Raw genomic sequence first — 14404 nt, 5'->3', positions numbered from 1 at the left:
TATTCCCTCTTTTTTTTTGCCAGGAATATTTCCTCTTTTCTTTGGCGCAGTTACTTTGCTGGAGCATGAAGGAATGAAGCAGTGCGAGCAAATCATGGCTCATCGAGGCGCGATTATGGTATAGCGCCGAGAAGTGGTCGTGGTAAAAATGGTCCAGGGCATGGGATCATTTTGTCGACATAACAGATGGTAATGAAAAGATTGTGCAAGTAGGATTTTGTGTGGGAGTCATGTGGGATGAGCCATGGAGGGCGTTGAACGGAGTAGCAAACAGGCGAGAGGATTTTTTGTGCTACGACATGATTGAGCTAAGCAGAGACCTCGTGGCTTAGTGGAAAAGATATTGATGGGTGGTGATGTAAGACCAAACCTATGGTCCGATGTTCACAAATTATAGGTGAATTTTGAAAAAGACCACAAAATATACAATGAACCCAAGGAAAAATTGAGAAGAAACACAAGAGGAAAACACTATTGAACAAGAACCACACACAAGTACATAAATCAGAGGGCAAACTGATGGATCTCAAGCATTCAACAATAATAAAGAAAAGTAAGATACTACAAAGGAAGTTTTGTCTCCACTTTCAAGCTTCCCCTGCATATGGTGTTGTTGCTCTCTTGTGATTGCACTCCTCGTCATGTGTGAATAAGATAGAGTCAAGTAGTGTCCTCGAATGGGACAAGTAAACTCGTGAAAATGAGAAGATTCACTTTAATATATGTGATGCGCATGTTCCTTGGTAACGAAGCCAAGTTCATGGTGATGGCTCTAGGGTGCTCCATATCAAGTGGGCTGGTATATGAATAAGGTTTGACGACACGCGGGTGGCTGCGGGGATGTGGCTAACATTGGGTGCACGACAAGCTTCATCCGACACTTGCACCCTCAACGGACGTTGCATGTGGATCAGTCGGCTCGATCTGAGTGTTTTCCTAATTTTATTTATCTCCACATTTCTAGTACAATGAATTTCATCTTTACCCCCTATTTCCATGTTTGTGACAACATTTTACCTTATTTAGCAGTTTTTTTTTCACATTTTACCAATTTTACCCACGTTTCAGTGCTGATTGCGCCTGCCACATCGGCTGGTTTGTTTTCTCTGGTTATTCGCACCGAATCGAGTAGAACCGGACGCACCGCGCCGCACCAACCTGTAGAGCCGCACCGCACCAACCTGGTCGAGCCGCACCGCTGGGCTAGGGCGGCCGCAGCAGCCGGGCCGGCGAAAGGGGGCAGCTTGGGGGACGGCGCGCCGCGCATCGGGTGCTGCTCCTGCTGTTGCCGCCGCGTCGAAGGAGGGGAACGCGTGCGTCGGGTGAAACGGGACAGCTTCGTTGGGGGACGGCACGCCGCCGCGTCGAAGGAGGGGAACCGACGCCGCGGAATGCGTGCGTCGGGTGATGGTGGTGGTGCTGCTGCTGATGCAGGGCAGCGCCCGGCGAGGGACTGAGAAGGGCTGCTTGCGTCCTCGCCGGCGAGCGTGAACGGGAGGCCGTGCCCCGTTCCCAATGAGCGGCGGGTACGGGTGGTGGCGACTGGCGAGGGAGCATGCGGTCAACGTCAAGATCCGGTGGGTCGCCGGCGTTGGCGGAGCCGTCGTCCGCGCCGCCGACGATCCAGCGGAGGAAGGTGCTGTCCTGCGCGGCGGGTTCGGCTGGTCCTGCATCGCGGCCCCTCCGGCCTGTCATTGGCAGCCCATTTCTCTTAGCTGTGCGGCCCAGCCCATTCTGCTCAGACCCGAGCAAACAGCAGACTCTTCTTCCTTACCGCGTGTCCTCTGCTACTCCACACCCCCGCGCGATCATTGAGTGGCTCACAAACAGCTGAAGCCATGGAGGACGCTTACCTTGTGCCGGCGATCTTGTGGCTGCTGCAAACCATCCTCGGCACCCTCGGAATCCGTGAGCTGGATTCGTGGATCCGTCAAGCCGGGCTTCAGGATGACACCGAGAACCTCAAGTCCGAGCTCGCGGTACTCCAGGCGGTGGCCTCCGATGCGAAGGGGAGGACGCTCCAGAGCGCGCGGCTGGATAAATCTCTCGCCGATCTCAAAAGGTTTCTGTACGACGCCGCCGACCTGGTCGACGAGCTCGACTACTGGAGGCTGCGGCACCAAGTCGAAGGAGGTATTGAATTTGAATATTGGATCGATTGTATTTCAAATTCCTGTTAAAATTTGATTTATGGTACTAGTTAGAATTCAAACTTTTGACGTGGTTGATCACATCAAGCATCAAATTACCCCTATTTCAGTCGCCAACACGGTTTCTATTTCCCAAGACCCGCTGCCATCTTCGTCCAATGCGTACAATCGCCACGCCTCTGACGGTGTTACCCAGCCTTGCACCGCAGCCGCAACGACTACTGCCGGTTAGCCGCCACAACGACCTCTGCTCCACCTCCACCTCGGTAAAATCTTTTCTGGTCTAGCAGGACCATGCTAATAGCCCTCTTCTTTTGGCGCAGTTACTTTGCAGGAGCCCGAAGGCATGCATGAAGCAGCGCGAGTAGATCATGGCACATCGATGGACGATGGTGATAATATACTGCCGAGAAGAGGTCGTGGCAAAAAAAGGTCCCCACATTGGGTTGATTTTGAGGAAATATATGACACTGATGGAAAAACCGTGGGGGCAGAATGTAGACACTGTAAAAAGAAACTTAAATACGACGGTAAACAAGGGCCAAGAGTCTTGATGACTCACTCCAATAGTGCCAAGTGTAAGAATACGCGAGGAGCACGTCCCCAGCCGCCAAGCCATTCAAGGTACGAATGTACGATTTGAAACTCAAAACACGACGCACATCTTATTCTGCATCTCGTTTTATTCTTTGAAAGCTTTTATTTGCATCTGCGTAACAATCCCTTGTCGTTCTAATAGCCGATCCTCCATTTTTCTTCTTCTCACAGCATAGATGCTGCTGCTGAAAATGCCACCCCCGTTGCTGTCATTAATTCTTCCAGCATACCAATAATAGGAACGAATCAAGAGCCAACACAAATTACCTCAGCTATTGCTCACCCTTGGAATAAGGACGAATTTTCCAGCAGGATGCAGGAAATAACACGTCAGTTGCATGACATCCGAGAGGATGTGACAATGAATATAAACATGCTCGGGTTATACTCTGGTGCAAGTTCAGTTCTCCATCAAAGTACAGCCTCAGATCCATGCCGAAGAACATCAAGTCTTCTTCAAGGCAAAGTGTATGGGAGAGACAAAGAGAAGAACACAATCATAAAGGTGATGACTGCTGGGAAATCTGACAGTGTGACTGTCGTGCCTATTGTAGGAATTGGAGGTGCTGGGAAGACAGCTCTCGCACAATTTGTATATAATGATCCGAAAGTGCAAAACCAATTTGACCACAGCACATGGGTCTGGGTGTCTAACAGCTTTGATGAAATGAGAATCACAAGAGAGATGTTAGATATTGTCCCTCGAGAAAAGCACAAAGGGTTATGCAGCCTTGACAGACTTCAGCTGGTCTTGAAAACTCATATTGAATCAAAGAGGGTTCTGGTTATTTTAGATGATGTCTGGGATGACCTGAATGATTGCAGATTTAACCTAATACTTGCTCCTTTCAAGTCAAACAATGCAAATGGCAGTGTGATCCTTGTGACGACTAGATATCTCTCTGTTGCAAAAAGGATAGGAACGACTGAACCAGTTGTGTTAGGTGCTCTGGAAGATGACGAATTGTGGTTATTGCTCAAAGCACGAGCATTTGGTAAAGAGAACTATGAAGCGCATGGAAATCTAACGAACATTGGACAGGAAATAGCAGGCAAGCTAAAGGGTAACCCATTAGCAGCAGTAACTGCAGGGGAACTATTAAGAGTTGATCTTACTGTTGATCACTGGAATAAAATTCTCAAGGACGAAGATTGGAAATTGTTGGGGCTCAGTGGAGGCATCATGGCTTCTTTGAAGCGTAGCTATGATCAGTTGCCGTACCATCTACACCAATGCTTCTCGTATTGTTCTATATTCCCCGACAGTTATAAGTTTCTTGGTGAGGAGTTGGTCCGTATTTGGATTTCACAAGGATTTGTCCAACAGAGCCACCATCCAAGTAAGAAATTAGAGGAGATAGGAATGGACTATCTGGCTGATTTGGTGAACCTGGGATATTTTCAGCAAGTTCAAAAAGACTCCTTTCTAGTCAGTCAAAATTCATATGTTGTGTCTGGTCTTATGTATGATTTTGCAAAGATGGCTTCAAGAGCTGACTGCGCAATTATAGATGGTCTATGTTGGGATTCACCGGATTATCACTTGCGCCTCCGTAAGCTCGCAAGAGAAGTGGGCTGGCGATTTTCTGGAAGACTGTCGAACACACACACTCCATTCCTTGTCAGAGATAAGTACACAATACATTTTACATTTTGGTCCTTGCCAAACTTCTATCTTTGCTTACAGGTACTACCAACACTCCCCCTCAAGATGGGGCAAATATATTTATGAGCCCCATCTTGCTACATAGTTTTTCAAAAGATACAACACTAACACCCTTTGTTAATACATCTGCAAGTTGATTTTCAGATCTAACAAAGTCAACTTGGAGAAGTCCCTCGTCTAGCTTTTCTCTTATGAAATGTCTATCAATTTCGATGTGTTTAGTTCTATCATGCTGGACTGGATTGTGTATTAACTTGATTACAGCCTGGTTATCACAAAAAAGTTGCAGTGGTCCTCCATCAAAAAGCCTAAGTTCAGATAATAGTATCCTCAACCACATCAATTCACATAGTCCTGAAGCCATGGATCTAAACTCTGCTTCAGCAGTAGATCGTGCCACCACACTTTGTTTTTTGCTCCTCCAACTAACAAGATTACCACCAACGAAAACACAGTAGCCAGATGTAGACCTTCTATCGTCTAGGCACCCAGCCCAATCAGCATCAGTAAAACCCTCTACTTTTAAGTGTCCATGATTAGAAAATAGAATCCCTCTTCCCGGACAACCTTTAAGATATCTTAGTATTCTGTGCACAACATCTAAATGACTTGATCTCGGGTCATGCATAAATCTGCTCACCAAGCTAACAGCATAGGCAATGTCTGGCCTAGTGTGTGATAAATAAATTAACCGACCAACTAACCTTTGATATTGATGTTTGTCCACAGGATCACCAGAATCTGCTCGAATACGATGGTTCTGCTCAATTGGAGTTGTCGCTGGTCTACAATTTAGCATGCCAGTTTCAGCGAGTAAATCAAGTACATATTTTCTTTGCGATAAGTAAATGCCTTGTGATCCATATGCAACCTCAATTCCCAGGAAATAATGAAGAAAACCCAGATCCTTAACTTCAAATGACTTGGCCAACATCTTCTTTAGGAATGCTATCCCATCATCATCATTGCCTGTGATCACAATATCATCAACATACACAATAAGGATGACAATCTTGCCGCTCTGGTACTTAAAGAAAAGGGTGTGATCTGCATTGCTTTGTCGATAACCCATAGAGCATATCTCCTTTCTAAGTCGTCCAAACCATGCTCTAGGTGACTGTTTCAAACCATATAGAGACCTTTTCAGCCTACACACTTTACCCTCTGTTTCTTGTGTACCAAACCCAGGGGGAATCTCCATATAAACCTCTTCTTTCAAATCTCCATGAAGAAAAGCATTTTTAACATCCATTTGAAATAACCTCCACTTATTATTTGCAGCTATAGATATGAGAGCCCTAATGGTGTTCATTTTCGCCACTGGTGCGAAGGTCTCATCATAGTCCACTCCATAAGTCTGACTATACCCCTTTGCCACTAACCTGGCTTTATATCTTTCTACTTTTCCCTCTGAATTTTGTTTTACAGTAAATACCCATTTACAACCAACAGCCCTTTTGTTAGGAGGAAGAGTAGTGAGTACCCAAGTATTATTTTTATCAAGTGCTGTCATCTCCTCTATCATAGCAGCTCTCCACTCCGGATATTGTTTCGCCTCCTGCCAATCACGTGGTATAGGTAGAGTGGAATCTAGTGCATCTATAAATGATTTATATTGGGAGCCCAATGATACATATGAGACATAATTAGAAATATCATATTGAGATAGATTTGATGGTAACTTCCCTGCAGTGGAACGTGGATGCTTTCTGCGAGCGATAGGAATATCTAACTCATCAACTTGAGGAGATGACTCATGCACATCTGATTGTGTCACACTTGGCAAGGTTTCTTGTGCTTGTATTGCAGGAGCTTCTTGAGCTTCATGATCACACCTAGATGGAATAACTTCCTTCTCAGATCGGTTTCTCCTTTTATACACCTGAACTTCTTGTTCTTCATTTGGTTTAGGCCACTGTCTCCTTTTATACACCTGAACTTCTTGTTCTTCATTTGGTTTAGGCCACTTAACAGCTTCATTTGATTCATCTCGTAGCTCCCCCTGTGTCCGTTTCTGTTCAGCTTCTGATGTACCTTCATCTTCATCGTCATACATATCTGCAGCTGGAATCACTCCAACAATCATATTCCTGGATGCTGCTTCATTATATTCTTCACCTTTATCTCCCCCTATCTCGTTGTCCAGATCTGTAGCATCATTAACATATAAATCAGGAAAGACATCAGTTAAATCTACTGATTCCCCATAGAAAGGTTCATGCTCCCTGAACACTACATCCATGCTCACAAACATCCGTTTTTCTGATGGGCACCAACATTTATAACCCTTTTGTTTTCCAGAGTATCCCACAAATACACATTTCACTGCTCTAGGGTCAAACTTGCCAACTGATGGTCTATGATCCCTCACAAAACATACACATCCAAATACCTTTGGTGGCACAACATATGTGGTTTCACCAGTTAGACACTCAATCGGTGTCTTGTTATTGAGCACCCGGGATGGCATTCTATTCATCAAATAAGCCGCTGTCATCACAGCTTCAGCCCACAAATATTTAGGAACATTCATAGCTAACATGATACACCGGGTGATTTCTAAGAGATGTCTGTTCTTCCTTTCAGCCAACCCATTCTGCTGGGAAGTACCTGGGCAACTAGTTTGATGGATAATCCCAAAGCTTGACAGATACTCATCAAATTGGTTATTTACATATTCTGCACCATTGTCAGTTCGAAATATTTTCACCCGTGCATCATATTGATTCTTGATTAGGTTGTGGAAATCCTTAAAGCATTCAAACACGTCACTTTTATTTCTCAGTACATAAACCCAAGTAGTTCTAGTGCAACAGTCAATAAATGTAACGAAAGATTTGTATCCATAAAGTGACCACACCCCACTAGGACCCCACACATCTGAGTGGATAGTTTGAAATGGCACCATACTTCTGTGATCAGATGAAGTATATATACTACGGGTTAGCTTCCCATACTGACAAGCATCACATACTAGACTTTCTTTGCAAATTTTATTATAGAGATTAGGATACAACTGACCCAGGGTGTTAAAGGATATGTGTCCCAGCCTGCGATGATGAAGAAGAAATTCTTCCAATGGTGACTGAGACAGCACAGCAGCAGCCATAGGTGCCATATCATCATCCAAGTAGTATAGACCACCTCGCATAATTCCTGTCCCAAGGATTTTCCAAGTCCCAAGTTCCAGGAATAAACACCATGTTGCGAAGAAGATTACAGCACAATTAAGTTCTCCTGTAATGCAGCTGATGGATAGCAAATTGATTGGGAATGAGGGAACATGTAAAACAGATGATAGAGTCATATTTGGGCAACATTTAACTGTGCCTACTCCCTTAATACTCTGGCCAGAACCATCAGCAAGTCTAACATTTTGCCCTGTAAAATCAGGAGTATAACTGCAGAAATCCTTATATGAACCGGCCATATGTTTAGACGCACCAGAGTCTATTAACCACTGTGTACCAGTCTCAAAATAACTTCCTTTCACAAATTTCAAAGTATTACCACAGGGGTTAGCAGATGTAGCAAATAACTTGGTTGTTGACCTTTCATCAATGATTCCTTCCTTGAACCGAAGCCACTTCTTCAACTCATCAGTAGTCATTTCGACAGTAATAGTCTGAGATTTTCCATCATTTTTAGTTGTCCCCATTGCACTAACATCAGTAGGACGTGCTACCCGACAGCGATTACAGACACCTCGGAATGCAAAATTTACATTCTCACATCTTGTATTTGGACACAGCCAATCCCCCTCTCGCTGCCATGATTTTGCAGTACCACTACCACATCCTTTACCTCTACCTGAACCATCGTCCCTTTGCTTACCAATCCCGGAAAACAGAGCCTGATATTTTCCATCCATAACGCTGCAAATTCCCTGGCCTTCCACTACCAGAATGCACACCTTCACACAATCACTCACAACTCCACTACCAAGCGAAACTTACTCTGACCTTCACAGCCTCAATTGCACACCGCTCTTTGGTCTACTGCTCTGTTCTTCTCTCCACTCCAAGGCAGCAGCAACAACCCACGAACAGATTTAGATTTAGGCAACACACCTCTTCTCTACTTGTTGAAGCCACAAGTCATCTTCATCTTCACTACCTCACCAGTTCACCTTTTCTCTGCTCGCACACACAGCAGGCACCAGGCACCTCCCTTTCTTCTCCCTTGCAACCTACCAGCAGCCACAGTTGAAGGGGACCTCACCTTCTACCTTCTCTACACTCCTCCACTGCTCCTCCTCTGCCACACAGTTCCACCAGTAGCAGCAGCAGCCAGGACAGGAGCCCTTCCAAGCAGCAGCCGAAGCCACACCCCACAGAGCAGCAGCAGATCCAGATGCACCAGCAGCTGCCCTTCTCCTTGGTCAATCAGCAGCAGGACAGCAGACCAACACTCAGCAGTTCCCGCAGCACCTCCTGCGCCTCCTACTCTGCAGCCAGCTCGCCCAGAACGCGCCCACAGCCGCCTCCTCCTCCGCGTCGCGCGCGCGCAAGAGCAGCCTCCTCTCTCTCCTGACCCCGCCAGGCCCGGCCGCCTTGCCGGCGAGGGACTACGCCACCACCGCCGGAACGCCAACCTGCTCTGATGCCATGTTGGGATTCACCGGATTATCACTTGCGCCTCCGTAAGCTCGCAAGAGAAGTGGGCTGGCGATTTTCTGGAAGACTGTCGAACACACACACTCCATTCCTTGTCAGAGATAAGTACACAATACATTTTACATTTTGGTCCTTGCCAAACTTCTATCTTTGCTTACAGGTACTACCAACAGTCTACAATGCAATGATATATTGCCAACTGTACAGCATTTGATAATAGTATACAACAAATATCAGCAGCATGGAAACGTGTCTTGGAGTAACAACTTTAAAGAACATTTGCGAAATACAGTTACATCCGTGAGAAAACTGAGGACATTACGGTTAATTGGGCAATATGACTGTTCCTTCTTCCAATCCTTCAAAGGCATATTCCAAAAGGCACATGATATACGTCTGCTACAGATATCTGCAACATTTCAAGAAGAAAAAACATATAAAGATTTTAATTCGCTCATGCACAGTTCTGTAAATCCTACTCATCTTCGCTACCTAAAACTAACAGCCAAGGAGCTGCAAGGAGATTTGCCTCAGTTTTTGAGCAATTTTTGCCACCTTCAAGTATTAGATGTTGGCTCAAATTACCTTAATGTACCTCATAGCATGAATAATCTTGTCAGTTTGCGCCATCTTGTGGCAGTTTCCATTGCTAGAATTGGCAAGTTGGCCTCACTTCAGACACTAAACAATTTCAGCGTAGATGATTCTGATGGCTTTCGGATTATAGAACTTCAATCCATGAACGATCTTGCCCAGCTTAGGATTTCTCAACTTCAAAATGTTAAAACTCGGGAGGAGGCTTGTGGGGCAGGACTGAGATATAAACGACACTTGGAAAAGCTGCACTTGTCCTGGAATATGTCAGATGTTGAATCTGACTCGGATGGCAGCAATGAATCTGACTCGGATGACAACAATGAATCTGACTCGGATGACAGCAATGAATGCGAGAATGTCATGAGCTCTGAACCTTCTACCAGCATAGAAACAGAGGAGTGCTTGCCAACAGAGGTGCATATGGGTCTTGCAAGTTCTACCAGCATCGTGGAAATGGAGGAACGCTTGCTAACACAGATGAATGAGGTTCTTGAACCTTCTACCAGCATAGAAAATGAGGGGTGCTCTCCGGCAGAGGTGCTTGAGGGTCTTAGACCATACAACAACCTAAAGCATCTTGAGATATCTGGATATAATGGTGTTACCTCTCCTTCTTGGCTTGCTAGCAATACCTCTTTACAGACTTTGTATTTGGATAGCTGTAGAAAATGGCGGATACTTCCATCTCTGCAAAGGCTTCCGCTTCTTAGAAAATTGAAGTTAAGAGGTATGCCAAAAGTAGTAAAAATATCAGTTCCTTCATTAGAGGAGCTGCTGTTAATTGAAATGCCAAAGTTGGAGACATGCTCCTGCACTTCTATGAGGGAGTTGAACTCTTGTTTAAGGGTTCTGAAAATTAAGAATTGCACTGTACTGAAGGAGTTTGATCTGTTTGGGAACAGCCATGAATTTAAAATTGAGCTGAAGTCATGGTTGCCACGTATTTGGGAACTCATTATCCACAACTGTCCTCTTTTGCTGGTATCACACCCTTTACCATCTTCAAGTACTGTTTCTAGGATTTCCATGAGCGGAATTCCAAAATTTCCAAGAATAGATTCACGGTCCTGCGGAAGTTTAACCATCGGCGAGGATCCTGAGATGTCTGATTCTGATGATGAATATGGTTCTGGTGAGGATCGTTTTGACAAGTTCTCTGATAATCTATCAGTGTTAGATGGAAATATTTTGGCATTCCATAATCCAAGGTTCCTGACAAAGTTGACAATAAGTCGTTGCCGAAATCTAATGTATATTTCATTCAAAGGATTAAGTCAACTTGTATCCTTAAAGAGACTGGAAATAGTGGACTGTCCAGAACCTTTTGGTTTCAATGTTCCACCAGACCATACCCATGAAGATTTATTTGAAGCTGATACCCATGAAGATTTGACAGCTGCAAATTGGAATGCCCTCCCATCTCTTGAATATTTAGAGATTTTTTCATGTGGAATAACGTGGCAGTGGCTATCTGTGATTCTACAACATGCGCCAGCACTAACGGAATTGAATTTAAAGAACTGCCCAGAATTGGAATCTCTACAACTGAACTCCTGCACGACACTGCAAAAGTTGAGGGTATATAACTGTGAATCGCTCGGCACACTAGAGGTCTTGCAATCCCGTTCCCTCAGGGATATGGAAGTATATCATGTCCCAAAATTGAAATCCCTACAGCTGCACTCTTGCACGGCAATGGAAGAGTTGGTCATCCATGGAGCTGCAGTCTGCATGCTAAGGGGCTCGCAATCACTCAGGCAGTTGCGACTCCATGCAAGCCAGTATTTGGAATCTCTACGGCTGCACTCCTGCACGGCACTGCTAATGTTGGATATTCGGAGCTGCACATCACTCTCTACACTGGAGGGCTTTCAATCCCTTGGCAGCCTCATGTATTTGTATCTACGGGAATGCCCTTGCTTGCATTCATGTTTGGAGGGTTTGCCAGTGCAGGACTACGAATTATGCCCTCAACTGAAATATCTTTCTATTAGTGACTTCTCTTTCCTTGCCACGTCTTTCTGCAAGCAACTCACATCACTCCAGAGCTTAGAAATTAGTGGTTTTGAAAAAGAAACACCAGCAGAAGGACTAACAGATGAGGAAGAGACAGGGCTTCTGCTCCTCAGTTCCCTTACAGAGCTCCGATTTATGTGTTACAAATATCTCAAAGATCTTCCTGCAGGCCTGTACAGACTTCGCTCCCTCCAGGTGTTGGATATTTCATTTTGTCCGAGCATCTCAGGATTGCCGGACCTCCCGCCTTTTCTAGAGGAGTTGAAAGTCTTCCGGGGCAGTGAGGAGCTGAAACGTCAATCCAAATCGCTAGTGTCAAGCAAGTTAAAGGTCAAAATTGACGACCAATATGTGAGCTGATTACTCGTGGCTTGTTATGCACACATGCACAACAGATACAGTTGTAAACTTGTACTGCTTTTGAGGTATACTTCTACCATAGATCGTGTTATGTACAGACGTGCTATTTTTTTTTTGTATATAAGTATAGAAAACTGACCTTATGCCAGTTCCTCGACAGGTTTGTTTTCACTTCAGAACCTCATCCTCTTGTGATTTGTTTTGCTGCCATATCAACAGGTAACCAGTCTGTTTAGCTGTTTGATATTCATTGAGTCTTGTGAACTGACAAAGATTATTATTTTTCTTTTCCTTGACATCTGAAGGAACTCCAAGACACAATTTCCAGGATGTGTTGTGCTGTTCATCACAAGTTGGCCACAAGAAGCTTATTCAAAACTTCCTTGATACACTAGCCAGAAATACTCTGCAGCTACAGTAATGCACTTTGTATTTCGGAACTCCACCTCTTAGCCAGCATATGTTGCTCCATCAGAATTCAGGGCGCGTCGGCAGACACTGATTTGCTCATAGATTTGAATATGCGACCTTGCTGGGTTTGGCTACAAATTTTTTTTCATTGTAATATGTACGTTCCAAGGAATTCGTTTTGTTTTGTGGTTTCTTTTGTGATGCCACAAGACCAACGTGTTGTGCTTCAGACAGTGCGTGGTTATTCAGCCAGTTTTGCTCCAGAGCTATAGAGGAACTAAATCTTGTTGAATCGACACGATTCTGAATTGAGTCGTTCGCTCCTTTGCGCCTTTGTTACAGGCTGAAGGCGACTTTGCGTCTCCAAGTTCCACCCTTTGGTTTCAGTTCATGATAGTAGGTCATGTTATTTCCAGAGTTTAGATAATGCAGTTCAATTTTTTCCATCCAGAGAGTTAGTCAGTTGCACTTTAATGCAGTTCTGGACATGACGCAGATTATGTCCAGAGTTTGCTTACCTTCTGTGTATATGGATTCCATCCAGAGAGTTGTCAGTCGCACTTTGTGCAGCTCGGACCCTCCGAGCGAGTTGTTTGGTGGATCCAGGATGCTACATATGCTATTCACGTTTGGTACCAGTGATATTTCTCCGATACCTCCGACTCCGTGTCATTCAAAATTCCGTTCGGGCACAGAGTGAGTTGCATCCGGACGCCCCGAGAGAAATCCAGTACAGGATTACAGTATAGTTGGAACTTGGAACCATTTCAGACACTTCCCGGTGTTTCAAAGAAAAAAAAATAGACCAATAGGGAATAGCCTCGTGGCATTTTTATTGAGAAGAAACAACCCAGCCATAGGCAGCATTTGTTAACTGATGTCTTATTAAGAAGAAACGCACCCTGCGGGCTCGAGTCATCGTATTTGTTAACTGATGTCTTATTGATGTATTTTGTGGCATGTTTGCGTTAAGGCATAGGCAGCATTCAGTTTTTTTCATTCAGTAGAGTAATATCTCGGGTTATTACATCTGCACTCTTTGCTCGTATGGTTCACATGGCCTTTCTGTGCAGTTGAATCATACATGTTTTGACTTCACAGATACCTGGAAAGTGCGTCTTTATCGCGGCTGCACGATAAAGCTACACATACTTACTTTTGTTTTATCTTTCTACCTTGGCAGGCTACATGCACAGGCCCTTACCCTGGCTGCCTTGGGCTGTTCTGCACTGGTGGAGTAGTACTAAGATCATCAGTCAGGTTCAGGATCAAAAGTTCTTTCCATCCGACAGAAACCCCCAAAAATACATAGGATACACTGTAGAAGCGGCAGCAACTTATAGGCACCCACATCAGCTGATTAGGAATTTCTTGATGTTATTTTCTGAGCAAACAATGAGGCATCCTGTGCGCCGTTATCGAAATTCTTCAGGCTCCCTGTTTTCTGTATAAGCTACTGAACCAGCATTCAGATGCAGCCATATGCAGATGCGTGGTAACGGAAATATGTACTTTCCTTAACCACACATGAAAGTAATGAATGAAATGTTTCCCTCTTACCACTGATGAAGTAAGTAAACTACCAAGAAAATTCCATATTACATGCCTCCTAATTAAGTTGATGTGCAGAAGCTTCTGCTCAAGACAGTAAAATTTCATTTCCTGCTTTGGACGCCCCCTTCCATTGGATCCACAGCCCCATATGATGAGATTCCTTCCTCTGTTTGAAATATATAGTACTGGGAGGCATTAATTAATCACGTGCTAATATGCTGCTGTGGAGATGATGGGTGAAACATCAGTGTTGCTTCCTGCACTGGGTGCCTTCTGGTGGATCTGGTGGCCGGTTAGTTTATGGTCTCCTATTGGGTGATTAGTTCATACTTTCCCGAGTTGCATTGTTTAGTCTGGACTTTGGACTAAACCTAAGCTAGCTGCATGGCCCGTGCCAGGCTCATGAATCTTTGAGTGTGCTGTAAGATACCTCTTTC

General features: G+C 44.6%; 3 protein-coding genes across 4 annotated transcripts; 2 read left to right on the top strand and 1 right to left on the bottom strand.

The window, feature by feature from the left end:
* Positions 1 to 1721: 1721 nt before the first annotated feature.
* On the top strand, positions 1722 to 9263 carry LOC125535692 (putative disease resistance protein RGA4). Its single transcript, XM_048698758.1, has 5 exons — positions 1722 to 2133; positions 2261 to 2377; positions 2474 to 2774; positions 2919 to 4434; positions 9190 to 9263. Exons 1-5 carry the CDS (start codon positions 1839 to 1841, stop codon positions 9241 to 9243), a joined length of 2283 nt encoding a protein of 760 aa, XP_048554715.1. The 5' UTR covers positions 1722 to 1838; the 3' UTR covers positions 9244 to 9263.
* On the bottom strand, positions 5284 to 7843 carry LOC125535694. The gene is made up of 3 exons (XM_048698759.1): positions 7435 to 7843; positions 5897 to 6561; positions 5284 to 5382 (listed from the first exon to the last, which is right to left on the bottom strand). Exons 1-3 carry the CDS (start codon positions 7841 to 7843, stop codon positions 5362 to 5364), a joined length of 1095 nt encoding a protein of 364 aa, XP_048554716.1. The 3' UTR covers positions 5284 to 5361.
* Positions 9264 to 9472: 209 nt separating the features above from the next.
* On the top strand, positions 9473 to 12786 carry LOC125535691. 2 transcript variants are annotated; one of them, XM_048698756.1, is made up of 3 exons: positions 9473 to 12067; positions 12163 to 12221; positions 12308 to 12786. In XM_048698756.1, exon 1 carries the CDS (start codon positions 9486 to 9488, stop codon positions 12000 to 12002), a length of 2517 nt encoding a protein of 838 aa, XP_048554713.1. In that variant the 5' UTR covers positions 9473 to 9485; the 3' UTR covers positions 12003 to 12067; positions 12163 to 12221; positions 12308 to 12786. The 2 variants fall into 2 exon arrangements, with proteins under 2 accessions (XP_048554713.1, XP_048554714.1); XM_048698757.1 differs by having other exon boundaries at positions 12152 to 12221.
* Positions 12787 to 14404: the final 1618 nt, after the last annotated feature.

This window comes from Triticum urartu, chromosome 2, assembly GCF_003073215.2.
Source record: "Triticum urartu cultivar G1812 chromosome 2, Tu2.1, whole genome shotgun sequence".
In the NCBI taxonomy this organism is placed as follows: domain Eukaryota; kingdom Viridiplantae; phylum Streptophyta; class Magnoliopsida; order Poales; family Poaceae; genus Triticum; species Triticum urartu.
This window is presented reverse-complemented; position numbering and strand designations above follow the sequence as displayed.